The sequence below is a fragment of the Symphalangus syndactylus genome, chromosome 2 (genome assembly GCF_028878055.3).
Source record: "Symphalangus syndactylus isolate Jambi chromosome 2, NHGRI_mSymSyn1-v2.1_pri, whole genome shotgun sequence".
NCBI classification, from domain to species: Eukaryota; Metazoa; Chordata; class Mammalia; order Primates; family Hylobatidae; genus Symphalangus; species Symphalangus syndactylus.
Window position 1 is genome coordinate 20449349 of NC_072424.2, and position 14348 is coordinate 20463696.

At 33.9% G+C, this 14348-nt stretch overlaps 1 protein-coding gene across 5 annotated transcripts in view; it reads left to right on the forward strand.

Annotated features, from left to right (window-relative positions):
* The window catches only part of RAB11FIP2 (RAB11 family interacting protein 2), a 108410-nt gene that overhangs the window by 29899 nt on the left and 64163 nt on the right, over window positions 1-14348 (forward strand). For 3 of the 5 annotated variants that reach the window (XM_063625215.1, XM_055247726.2, XM_063625220.1), the window contains 2 exons: window positions 1879-1924; window positions 7744-7887. In XM_063625215.1, the coding sequence (XP_063481285.1) occupies window positions 1879-1924; window positions 7744-7887 (190 nt within the window). Of the gene's footprint in view, window positions 1-1878; window positions 1925-7743; window positions 12061-14348 lie in introns of those variants that run through there. The other 2 variants (XM_055247734.2, XM_055247743.2) reach the window with 1 other exon arrangement.

Below are 14348 nucleotides of genomic sequence, written 5' to 3' on the forward strand. Positions count from 1 at the left end.
GTGTCTGGCACACATTAAGTGCTGTGTAAAAGTTTATGAAATAATTATTTATGAAATAAAATAATGTTCTATCTGGTAGTCACAGTGCTAAGTGTTTTCCATGTAGTTAACTCATTGAATCTTCACAGGAGTCTTATGTGGTAGATACTGTTGCCATCTCCATTTTACAGATGAGGGAACCAAGACACAAAGTTAAGTAACTTGCTCAAGGTCACAGGGCAGAAACCGGATTTGAATTCACACCACCTGGCTCCAGCCACTTTGCTTGCAAGCACCTGGTATGCTGTTGGGCCTGAGTGTAAATCATTTTGTTTTTTAGAATATCCCAGTCAGATGGGAGATGTAGCAGAATGTGTTTCTTGACCTATTAGAAAACATGCTGTGAGATAATGGGGTAGGAGAGATTAATCCCACTGGACCCCCTGTTGGCTACCTTGGATTGAAAATCAGAGAGGATGGAAACCACATGTGTTAGCAGCTGCTACCACGGCACTCTAGGCTAAGGTGGACTGTATGAGAATGCTTTTTGGATTTAGTTTTTGCCTTTTAAGCCACTCCTTTGTGGGCTCTTGATGCTTTGCTGGTATAGTGACTTGAGTCCAGGACCATGCAGAGTACCATAAAGATGTTAGGAAAATGTGCCAGCCACACAGGCCTTTAACTGGTGCTTTGTAGGTTTTTAAAACATGTTTCACCCTCTCTACATGCAACCCAGCTCTGCTGAAATACTAAATTTATCCTCAGGAGTTCTAGTTAGAAAAGGTGAGCAATCACTTCTGGAAGCTAGTACTTCAAATCTTAGTCATAGCCAATGAAATCTTGGTTACATGGGAAACTCTCTGGAGGTGGTTGTACATGTGTGCCCTGTACATCTTAGAACATAGGATTTGTACACATAATTACAGATACGTTACCAACATTATATCCAGTGTCCAGACTTTTTGTCACACAATCAAAAGTTTTAAAAGTAAATTTCTTAAATCTTCAAAGGATTCCAGTTATTTTACTGGCAAGGGACAGATAATGAAAACATACATATTTTACAGTTGTTGTTTTGTGTATGGAATAAAAAGGTTCCTAGGACACTAATGCTTTGTGAAAGTTTTAAAGGCTAATACCTTTAAGTGCTGGGTAAAAATTAAACTTGAATAGCACCGATGAAATATTTACTCATCAGATGGCTTTGAAGTTTAGCGTCTTTTGGTTGCAGTCCCATCTAATGGACATGTTTCAAAGAAGAAAATAGTTATAGCATTCAGCTGTGATGTTTTCTTCTCTGCATGGAAGAAATCTGTGTTGTTTTGATTCGTTTCAGTATTTAAATTTTCAAGACTAGCTACTTAGAAATCACATTAACGAGAGAAATGTTTCCCACAATTCTGAATTTATTCTTATTGATAGGGTAATGTTTGAAAGCTGAGTTTTCTAACACTTATGGCATTTTTAAACAGATTGCTTTAACTCTTTTATTCTATAATCTTTCCAACCTAAATTTACTTAATTCTCCCTAGTTTTATATCAGAGGGCCTAAGGTGAGTGACTTTGTGTAAATATAATGGAAAATCTCTCACACAAATTAGTTTCACAAAATATCGTGCTGGATAAAAGTGCTATGTTTAAAGATGTTTAGAAACTTCCTATTTCATTCTTCAGTTCTGATAACTAAAAAGTTTTCCTTCAAAGTTTGAAATTGTAATGATGCTTTAAGAATGTTGGGGAAATACTGGATTTTTTCCTACTTCTTGGATTAAATTTCACTCATCTGAACAATGTAGGGCTTTAGAAATTTGTATTACAATGTTGGTTAAAATTTTTCTATTTTTGTGTTTCCTCCCACATGAGTTATGACACTTTTAACATTTGTTTGTGTTTTATTAGTTTTCGTATGAGTCCAACAAGCAATGAAGACCTCAGGAAAATCCCGGTAAGTTGCTGAAGGGGTTAGAGGGTTGTCAAAGAACAAGCCGGTCTTTTCCCTGGCACACATTTCTAAAAATGCCTTTGTCTTCTTGCCTTCTGCCTCACTTACCTAAGAATTGTAGCTTAGCATAGTAATTTTAGGAGAAAGAATGTAAAATATAATCTTTGCCTTTAATATACAACAGGGTGTGACTCGTATGATCTATGAAAGTTCAAGCAAAATTGGTTGTAATTGAAGCCAATTTAAAATATACATATTTTCTTTACAGACTGTTTTGAAATTAATATGCAAGCGGTATGTCAGGGTCAAATTTGTGGTTATGAAATAAGAGCATGTAGAAAAGACTTTGTTGTTGTTGGGACAAGGATTGAAGAAAGAATAAAGCTGCTTGTTAACATTCAACAATAGAAAAGCATCCTGGCAGGAGAGCCAGATAACCAGGAAAGTATTTGAAAGAACAAATACTTTAGGACACTTATCTTTCTCGTCAGAACAAAACCAAATATGTTAACAGGATTGGTAGCGACCACCTAAATCAACTCACGTATTTTGCAAGGATTATTCAGATAATCTGAACTTTATTGTAGCATGTGAAGTCCAGTATTTAATCTCTGTTCAGAGTTCCATTGCATCTGCAATCAATTCTAACTATATTAAACGTAGAGAATAAATTACTTTGCCAAAATATGGGCAAATGTTCTTGGTAGAAAACTAAATTCTCACTGAATAACAGAAATAGAGCCTTTATTCCAAAGGACTGGTGGTTGCTGTTTCAACCATCTGTCCTTGATGTGTGTGATCCAGATGTATAGTAAGAATTTTTTTAGGCAATCCCTTGTCACATATCACTATTTTTTAGGATGTGACATGGCTAGAAGAAGCTAAGGTGAGTTTAGGGTTTATTTTCTAAACCATTCTAAATGCAGTTGTTTATCTTTAAGATTGTGGAAACTGTTACAGAAGCACAGGACTTTGTACTGTGTTTTGCTGTTTTATTTAAATGATTCGTAAGTTTTGATGTTTTATAAATTCTCAAGTCTTTATAATATGGCAGTCTGGCGAGAAATGTGAGAAAATATGAAGTCAGCCTTTGATCAGATAGTAAAATGAATTCTATCAGGCGGTTACTTAATCTCAAACAAAATGCAACATCAAAAAAATCGATTTAATGTGTAGCTATTGTTTATTAAGTAACCTTAATTACAATTTCGATTGCTTGTAAATGTACTTTTCCAAATCTTGTAATTTATTGCTATAAAAGCATCCTTAGAATTCTTTAAAGAAATAAAATGTGAAAATTGTTTTCGTTAAAGGATTTAAAGGTGATAAAAGAATCCTTGATGTGTGATTATTTTTCTCTGGAATACTAACTATTCTAAATGACAGTTAAAGGATTACTAGGTGTTGTTAATTTACTGCAAGATACAATTAAGAGGAGGAAGCGCATCTTCGTACTGATAATGGTTGAAGAAAAGCATTCGAACAATTTTTATGTTGAAGATTATAAGATGTTTGAAGTAATTTACATTAAGTTCTCCTAATAATAGCCATCCACCAAGTTATTTTTTCTCCCTCTGGACATAGTATTTTGTAATTAAGTTTGTACGTCTTATATGCTAGTGCCAACACCTGTCTGTGAAAGCACAGTGTTTAAACAGGAGCAGTAGCCAGTTGAAAGGGCAGTGTGAGCTCTTTAAGGCCTAATTAAGAACTGAAAGGGAGATGAAGGGAGTAGGACAAAAGATGTGAAAGTAGCTGAGATGATATTCCCAGAGCAAAGTTCCTCATTAGAACAATAATGAGATGATCAGAGAATGCCAAGCCTTCATTTTTTTTTTTCTCTCTCTCCTCTAGTTGCCTTGGATGTCAGTTAGTACCCCACCAATATTTGGTTTCCAGGACAACCTTTCTTTAAATCTTCAGTTATTTTGAGTCCTGATAATTTGCTTTTGTTTAAATTTAAATATTGTAAAAAATGTACATTTCCTAGTTTAAAAGGCTAGACTATGTAAAGCAAAAATAGATCACTAGCAGTTCTCAAAATCTTATGCAAAACTGTGTTATTTAAAATTCTGGGTTAGAAAACTTCATGTAGTAATTCTAATATTCTCTTACCAGTCCACATCTTCTATGTCTGCATATGGACATTTTTAACAGAAGTGGGGTAGAAATGAGAAGGGGTTGGTTGTAAAAGGGGAAGAGAGAAGAAAAATTTACATTAAATTTCAAAATAAGAAAACATCTTAAAAACATAAATGCTTTCTGTATGGAGTACTGTAAGAAAAAATATTGAGCACTTTGGAGTAACCATTGTAAGTTGCATTTGGTCTTTGCCAGTTTAGAGAGTTTTGAATTTTGCAAGTTTTTGCAAGAATAACAATCTTTTGAAAAAATAATTTTTATATTTACCTGAGAGTTTTCCTCTTTAAAAAAATAATTTTTGTAATGGGCATATGTTTTAATTTTCTATTGTTTATATTACTTAATCATTATTTTATTTGGAGTTATATCAACAAACAGAAATATATATATATATATGTGGAGTATATCAATTTAAGAATCTTATGCCTAAAATTAGAAGGTTTACATTGTTTTCAGATATAGGATAAAATCTGGAACTCAGCATGAAACTGTTTTTAATTATTTTATATTCTTTTCCAGAATATAGTTCATAGTACATATGTTTCTAAGATGTTTTCCTGCTTAAAAACTTGATGCTAAAATTTGGGGTAAGATTTTCACATGAAAGGACAAACGGAAAATTTATTGAAAAGGCCAGAAATGTATTTCCAGGAAATCTGTGTACACATTAGTGTTAGATTGTTGTAAGGAAAAAAAAAAATCCAAACAATATATCTGTATATTCTAGAGTATGGCTATAAAGTATGACCAGTGGTCTGAAATAATAATTGATTATTTTGAAAGATTAAACTATTAATTTATATCGTGGCATTAATTTATGTCAAAACACAAATTTTTGAAACATCTTTCATCTTCAGTGTCTTTAGAGAAATGTTACAAAAAATTTTTAACTACATTATATGGTAATAGTGTTAAATATAACAGTGCACTTTTTTTTTTTTTTTACTATTTCATTGCTTAATTAGTTTGGAGAAATCAGTTTATATATGTGTAATTTTATTAAGATTAGACAGACTTGAATAGATGCTTTTATTATGTTAAATAAAGAAAAAGCGTAAAGCAGTCAACTAATCAGTAATGAATCCCATTTAGCTTCCTTTCATTAATCCCTGCAATTCTCACAAGAACTCAGTAAATGTTTTATTAGAAAAGTGAAATCACATTAGTTAGACTTTATTAGTTTTTAAAGTGTGGTTTAGAAAAATCATTTGGTATACCAGACAATTTTAGAGTTGAAAGGGACCATGGAGAACATCTCATCTATCAGATCAGGAAAGTGAGACCCAGGTTGCTTTCTCTCTCAAATTTATGCAGAATTACTTGGATTGAAGTAAGCAACTTTAGCTTATTTTTAAGAAATTTCAAAAGTATACCGAACTCTACACTATGTCTTCTCTTTAATATAGAAAACTGCTTAACATAATCTTTTATAAGAATGTAATTAATATTTATGTGTCTCTAAACTATATATCATGACCAATTAAACTAGTAACTACGTGCGTGGGAGAGTGTGTGTGTGTGTGTGTGTGTGTGTAGACTTATAAAAGATTAATTGATCTGAGAGAGGAGAGAGAAGTAAAACAACACTTGTGTCTAGAATTGTCCTTTAATGGTTTTAGAACAATATTTGAAATGTTTTTAGGGATGAAGGAAATATAACTGAAACTTACATCTATTTCTGGTTTCTAATGCTAAAATAAACTAAGTAGTTTTAGACATATTTTATAGAATTTAAACTCACTTCCCTTTAATATCCTCTCTATTCATTCTTACTAACTCTGGTCTTTCATATTTCAATAGCCCTATAACTAATCTTAGCCCCTCCAAATGTTTCCACTGTTGCCATTTTACTTTTCCTGGAACATAGCTTTAATCATATCCTTTCTCTGTTTAGAAACCTTCAGTGGCTTCCTATTTTCCATAGCAAAAGTCTAAAAATTCTTTATACTACCATTCAGCATCCTTGGTGGTCTATTTCAAACATTCCATTTCAGCCCCTCTCTGCTCCATGTCCTGTACAGTATTTTCCAGCAATGCTCTGCAGAGCACCTGTTATTGGATTACCTGTTGGCCACTATGCCTTGAGCCTTGTTTCCTTCTTTGAACAAGCAGAGCTCACTGCTTGAAATGCCCCATTACGCATTTCTGCCTGCAAAATCTTGAAGGCCTAGTGCAAGCTGTATCTTCTCCACAAAGCCTGAGAGATTCTATGAAATTGGAAAAATTTTTCAGTCCTGAATGTTTTCACTTATCCTGGAGAAGTGGGTGTGCTTCAATGACCCAAGCATCAGATTGGTATCTGTACTCTAGCTTCTCTTTCTCTGGTCTGGTAAAGTCCTGGTTCCTTGGGCTGAGAGGCTGGGGAAGTGGGGAGGGCCAGCGAAAAGTTAAACTTTGGGTTTTCTGATGAACACCCCAAATACATAGCACTATTAAAGTAGATCCTGAAAACAGGGAAAGACAAGTTTAATTCTTATTGGGTGGGGAGGTCATTCTGCATTCACCAGTCCCCATTCCCCGTCCTCCACTGAATAGATAGTATTCCTTAAGAGCAAGAAAACCAATTTCCTCAATATTTTAGTTAAGTTACCTTAAAGCCAAGTGGAAATGTTTTAAAAGATAGTGATGAAAATCATTTTAAATTGTTGGGCTTAGTGAGAGAACTATGATTTAAAAAGAGTAAAAAATTGCTTAGTTGTAATTGGGCATTATGTTTCACAGAATGAAAACTTAATGCTATACACTATAAATAAAAGATGATGTTACAGGGCCTTGATTAAATTCCTGAGAAATATTTTTCTTTCGCTTTTGATATAACATTAATATTAGAATGCTTTGTAATAGCAGTGAATTAGTAAGTGTCTTTTAAAAAGTTTTTTTTTGGTTATATTTATGCTTTTGCCTAAAAAGAATTTTTGTCAATAGAATAAAGGAAATAGATGAAATGGGAGAGAATGCAAATATACTAACCATAGTATTAATATGGTTGAGCTCTTGAGTTTCCTGATAACCAGGGTCAAAAAGGGAAAGAAGATAAATTAGATATTATTACTAGGAGAAAGAAATAGACCAGTTACTCAGGGGAGGAAAAGTTCTGACTATTTCTAAGTTAAAACGGAAGTTACTCCCATGGGGCTTCCTATAAGGATAATCTTTGATTTAATTCCGGGTGCTTCCATTTTCACAGCAAATTAGAAGAGATTTTTGCTGTAACCATCTTCACTAAGAAGCCAAACATATAACATTAAATCACAGTTCAGTGGAAGCAGTTTCATAAGGACACATGTCCAAGTGTATAGTTTTCAGTTGCTTCTTACAGTTCCTCTGAGTTAACTTTTAGAAATCTTTAGTTTTCATCTATTTTAGTTGTATTTATTATAGAACATTTCATCTCTTAATGTAATCTTACATGATATAACCAGTCTCAGATATTGGGAAATTGCCCACAATGTTAGAAAAGGTTTTAGGATTTAGAGTTATAGTCAAAACTTTGGTGCATCTGCTCTAGTTCTTGCCTCAGGACTGGCTAGCCAATTTGTGAACTGTCACATTCACTCTAAGCAAGGCTAGCGAAAAACTTCATCAGGGTTTGAAAAACAAAAAGTCGAAGTTCTAGATAATTCTTAATGTTTGTCCCAGATGTTGTATCTACGAAAGTGACAGTCTTTATCTTGTTCTAGGACAGCAACCCCTTTGATGCCACTGCAGGGTATCGTAGTCTGACCTATGAAGAGGTTCTGCAGGAGCTGGTGAAACACAAAGAACTCCTTAGGAGGAAAGATACCCACATCCGGGAACTCGAGGACTACATCGACAACCTCCTTGTAAGGGTAATGGAAGAAACGCCCAGTATTCTCAGAGTGCCATACGAACCATCCAGGAAAGCTGGCAAATTCTCTAACAGTTAATAAAGCCAATTGTATTGTATTGATAATTGGACAAAGAGAGAGAGAGAAAGAAGGAAAGAAGGAAAAACTTGTTACTGAAAGAGACTACACTATCAGGTTTCATTACATATTCTCCTTTATTGTGAAGAGTAGTTTTACCTGTAAATATTAGCAGGGACAATCAAGAGTGACCTTTGAAGCAAGCTAAATCATTTAAATGTTTAAACTGAAAATGGGCCAGATTCTCAATGAATATGTGGTTCCTTAGGACTCACTCAGGTGCTGGTACTGACCCACTAATCTGCCATAGGCCCAGAAATACCTTCAGAAGTACATGGGTTGTTCCTCAGGAATAGATTTTTCATAAAGCAGAATTGATACTGTGGCTGGTTTCTCAGAAATCAGTTTGTAGAAATATTTAGCTTCAGGAATACTGCTCATTATAAACACTACTGAAAAAAACAGTTTATATTTTATATACACATGTACATGAATATATATTCATGTATCTTGTATATAAAATATAGGCATATACCTCATATATACATGTGTTTTTAGAACATTTAGAAACAACTGATTGCCTCTAAAGTTAGGCTACCAATTTCTTGATTTGAAAATGTGTGTCCTCTATTGATGCAAGCAAGACAAGTCATCATTCCTACTGTCATGGTTTGTTACAGAGAAGCTGCTTCAAATCACTCTTGACTACATGGACCTTGGTTTCAAAGTGAGCTGCTATATATTATTCTAGCATCAAAGTTTTTCTCTTTCCCCAAAAGTGATGATCTCAAGTCCTTTTTTAAAGAATGACAAATTTTAGGGGACTTCATTAACTTCATAACAGCATGAATTTATTTGAATTAATTATCAACATTCGAGTTTGTTTAAGGTATAAGCAGAAGATAAGCTAATACAGCTTGTTTTGTTGAAATTCTGCATGCCTTTAAATCACTAGCAAAGCAAATATTATAAAGTTATATCTGAAAATAATTGTGGGAAGTATGTGATTGCCTGGTGTGTCTGATAACCCAAAGCAGCGAGCAGATTCCAGGAATGAAGAATTAGGCTTGGTTTCAGGTTACATAAATAATAGAGCAGATGGTTGCCTTTGGGTCTTGAACCAAAATAAGACTTACTAAAGCAAGAGTGAGTTTTTAGAACAGACCTTTACTGGCGTGACATTATGCATTACTCCACATCCACCCTTTAAGAATTGATTTATTACAAAATTATGTTCTATTTTAAAGTCCACTCCCCCAAAATGTTGATTTCTTCCATGGATTATTTTTATATGATTTGTACGAATTTTTTCTGAAATTTAAATTGACAAGCAATGTTATAAAAATATTGCTAATCTTCTGCTTATTTTTCAGTCTTAAAAGTGAAATACTGTAAAACACTGAGAGTATCTGTGTCTTTCTGAATTTAAAACGAAAATTCATCTCCATATGGAGACTTACATATTCCCCAATCTTTCCATGAATTGCATTTTTTTCTAATACTTACCTCTGTTTAGACTCCATTGAAAGTTAAATGAAAAGCCGATATAATAGTTTGGGGTTTTTTTTTTTTTTTGCTTATTTTAGTATTTTGAATCAGAGAATACTTGGCCAAGCTCATATTTGTAAACTAAAACCCCTTGTTATTTGTGTCTTCTGCATTTCAGTTTTACTGTAAGAACATACATTTTGAAATTATGAACATTTTTTCATAAAAATTAAATGCTCTAAGAAATGGAGAAGGAAAAATAGCTTTTATCAATTTTTTTCTCCTCTTAAGATTCTGTAATAAACTTCAAAATCTGGTATAGAATGGTATTTTCCCGTTTGAAGTCTTGATAGTTTTTTTTTTTTTTTTTTTAACATGGTGCCACTTTTAATTAACTAAATATTACAAAATTCTCAGCATTTGTTTTTCTCTGGTAGTATTATTGAGTCTTTTCATACATCTCTTAAAATGCGAAAATCTATGTTTTCAGTGTTATGACAGTATCTGCAGATACTATAATAATATGCTTTGGCCAAATTTGCTGTTTATAGAGTGAACCAAGATGTCAGTTTTGTACTGGGGATATGTTTTACATAAATAGAACTCATTTAAAAGTATGGTTCAAGTACTGCTCCTCTTTTTATGGGGAAATTGATTTTTAAGGAGCGATTATTTTCCTATATTAAAGCTATTGAGGCTTAGCTTTAGTCATACATGAGTGATTTGGTTATAACTCAATCAAAATTTGTATCTTTAAATCTGAGACAAGTATTATATTTAAAACTGGATCTATTAATACATTCATCACTGCCTGAAAATTTGCTGTTCTAATGTTTGTGAATTTTCACTCATTACCAGTAAGTAAACTTACTGCATATTTTCACAATCAGTCAAAATAATAAACTAAAAACAAAAAGTAAAAATGAGTTCCCAAGTAAATATATCAGTGTTTCCTGTGTTTGGGCAGAAGTGCAAAGTAGTTTTAATTTCTCACATTGTAGAAAAAGAGGCCAAAAAGGTCACCTTAGTTTATTTTTCCAAAACGTAACTTTCGGTATTCTAATGTATTTTGTTAGTTGTTTAGAAATGGAAATAAAATATATGTGCTTATTAAATAATGCACAATTCACTAGATTATAGAGTTTATTTTTGCTTTTATGCTTTAAGGAATGCATGCCCAAAACACTTCTACCACCAAGAGGATTTTTTAAAATCACAGAATTGATATTTATCTCAAGGCTGTCTTAAGCTAATGTACTTCTGTTACATAATTAAACTATTTCTGCTATTATTTTTAAAGCAGTATTATTTTATAACCAATTCTAAAATTCAGTTTTAAAAATATTGAACATACCTTCCTACCACTTATGCTTCAAGTTTCATTTATTGAATACCAGGGTCATATCTTAGAATTGTATATAAAACAACATGTAACCCATTCATGAAAAACGTTTAAGTATTGCTTTTTGCTGCTATGTTCTGCATTGAGCCTAGTTTTGCCATTGTCCCCTGAATGTAGTATTATCCATAGATTATACATAACTATATCTATTGCTTTTGGCAGTAAACCAAGATTTAGTTGTAATTTTCCAGCTGTGAAAACGTTGCCTTGTATTTAAAAGGGTTTCATGAATGGAAACCTAAGTAAAACTAAGCTCATTTGTGACAGACTTGTTTTCTTCATGTTACTCCTCCAGCAGCTCCCTCACTACCACGCTTCCCTGCCTACCATCCCCGGAAGGGTGCTTATTCTTTAACAAAGAGAATCTAAAATAAATAAATAAATAAATAAAAACTATTGTCTAGTATATCTACAGTAAACGTTACACTAGAGCTTTTATTTTCCTCTGTAGCTTTTCAGAAAAAGCAATTTACCTTGAATTTGTAAATCAAGCTGAAACTTTTTTGATGTTCATGTACTCATATGTCTTGTAGGTGGTAGGTGTCACTTGTGTGTATGTGTAAGTGAAGTATGATGCATGCTCATTCACTTGGTCCCTTTGAAGTAAGGGAAAGGATCACAGTGCTGCTGGGCCGTGATGGTATGTAGAAGGGTCTGTCAGCACACATGGAAAGCCCCCATTTGCACAGATGTAGAACTTTAATAATCCAGATGCAATCATTGGAAGTATTTAATATGCAATTGGTAGCACCTTAGCTAATTAATCTGCATATGAAGCATTTTCTGATATCTTTAATAAGAGGTGTAGAAGCTCTTCAAGCATTAAAATAGAGTTGATGTTTCATTCCATTTATTTTATCCATCAAAAAATGCACTCTCACAGTGGAGTTGAAGTCTAATACATGATACATGTGGGCTGTTAATCTTCGAAGCTTCCAGATGGTTTGTGTTTTGAGGTACAAAAAAATGCTGCAGATCTAGAAATGCGTATATTTAGCGGGTATTTGAAAGATAGAAGCATTATTTATAACTGAAGAGTATAACACTTATCTTCTTAAGTAAATGCTCTCATAACTTGTATACATTTTTGCAGGTATAAATTCAAAAGTATGTAAGCATTGTATAATGTGATAATTGTATAATTTATGTAATCTGATGCATGAATCAGAATTTTTATATATGATTATTGACTTATAGTTGATTAAAGTGTTTAAACTTAATTCAGTTGTCAACATTTATTACAGATACAGCAGTGTTACCATAATGGATTTATATATGAATCCTCCTTGTCTTTTCATAAATACCTAGGATGCCTCTTATTTGGTGTATTGTAGCACATATTCTGTAAGACCTACAAACTTATTTTACTGTGAAAATAGTTCTGAAAAGTCATTCAAGAGTAGTTTTTAAGCACAAGTGAACATTCTTCAACAAATGTGTGGATGCCCTCTACATATAAGACATCCTCTCATAGGGATGGAGCTTACGATTTAGTAGAAATGATATTTGAGTATTTATATATAGGCTAAGGTCTCTGCTGAGTACTTCCTATTTATGCTTTATTTTATTTCTCACAACAACCCTGTAAGATAGGGAATGCACAAGCTTTCAGAGGAAATGTAAGAAAACCCTTTGTGGTACTGAAGAAAGTAGAATAGGGTTGGTAAACCCGGTAGCATTTCTCACCACTTCTTATCCTCCAGCATCTACCAGAAGTCATTAATCAGTCACCACTTCCAGTCCCCTCAACACAACAGTCTAAGTGCATGCCTCTCCAGCCGATGTATGGGTACATTTTTATGGCAGTGTATTAGGCAGTTGTATTCTAGATAATGGGACGTGAAACATATGTAGTCTTAGACATAAATCATACATATTTGGCACAAGGGATTTCTCAGCAGACCAGAACACCTTTCTGTTCTGGAATTGTAGTCCCTTCTGGAGGCCCATTGAACCTGTCCCTCTGCTTCTCCCAGCACATCTCCTTTAGATTCTTCTTTCCACCTGCCCACAGCATACACGTTTCTTTTTCCTTACTCTGCTGAGACAAAAATATTTGGAGTAATTTGGAAGTAGAGAGCTGTTATGAGTCTGTTAAGGTGGCCATTTTTCCTGTAGGGTTTGTGACCTAAATGCCCGACATTTGACATTTTTCCTCAAATAATTTTACATGATACCACAACTTCATACTTTTCTGTTTTTATGATTATACAGTTAATACAAGCAATATTTAATTTTGTATTTATGTACCTATAATTACATTAACTAAAAGTGCTTAATTTTGATCTTACAGTCCTCGCACCCTAAAATTTGATTCCTAAATGTTCAGTGGTTTCATCATTTGTGAGGCATACTGAAAAGCCGAATTTATGCTAGGAAGCGCAAAATCAAATTTCTCTGTCAGAGGATTTCAATTATGGTGTGTTGTGGTTAGATGTAAGGTATGGTATGGTTGGTCACTAACATTAGTACCAAAGTTTGCGCGTGATTTTTTAAAATTAGAACAATGTAAAGATTACTGCTGTGATAGTGTTACATTCTGCATGCTCTGGCAAATGATAGAAAAGTGTGTTGAGAGTGAGACTGGGGGTTATGTGCAGTTCCCAGCAAACTTTCTCATTTGTGCTGCAACCCTTAGTGCAGGAATTGCAAACTCAAACATTTACAGAGCCAGGAAGGTACAGTGGATGATAGGGCAGGTGGAGTGGAAAAGAATAGGGATTACTGAGGACAGTGGCAATCTGGAGAGCTCATTTTTTTCCACTAAAAAGCAGCAACAGTTGTTCAGCTCCAGCTCAATTGTGGCCATTCGGATATGAATATAAGTCCAAGATTGCTAAACCTGATCTTTCTAGAGAAACTGAAAATAATACAGATTATGTGAAATATGATTTCCAAATGTTGGCAGTTAACTCATTTTCTTTTTTTTTTTTTTTTTTTTTATTATACTTTAGGGTTTTAGGGTACATGTGCACAATGTGCAGGTTTGTTACATATGTATCCATGTGCCATGTTGATTTCCTGCACCCATTAACTCGTCATTTAGCATTAGGTGTATCTCCTAATGCTGTCCCTCCCCCCTCCCCCCACCCCACAACAGTCCCCGGAGCGTGATGTTCCCCTTCCTGTGTCCATGAGTTCTCATTGTTCAATTCCCACCTATGAGTGAGAACATGCGGTGTTTGGTTTTTTGTCCTTGCGATAGTTTACTGAGAATGATGGTTTCCAGTTTCATCCATGTCCCTACAAAGGACACGAACTCATCATTTTTTATGGCTGCATAGTATTCCATGGTGTATATGTGCCACATTTTCTTAATCCAGTCTATCGTTGTTGGACATTTGGATTGGAACCAAAAAAGAGCCCGCATCGCCAAGTCAATCCTAAGCCAAAAGAACAAAGCTGGAGGCATCACGCTACCTGACTTTAAACTATACTACAAGGCTACAGTAACCAAAACAGCATGGTACTGGTACCACAACAGAGACATAGATCAATGGAACAGAAC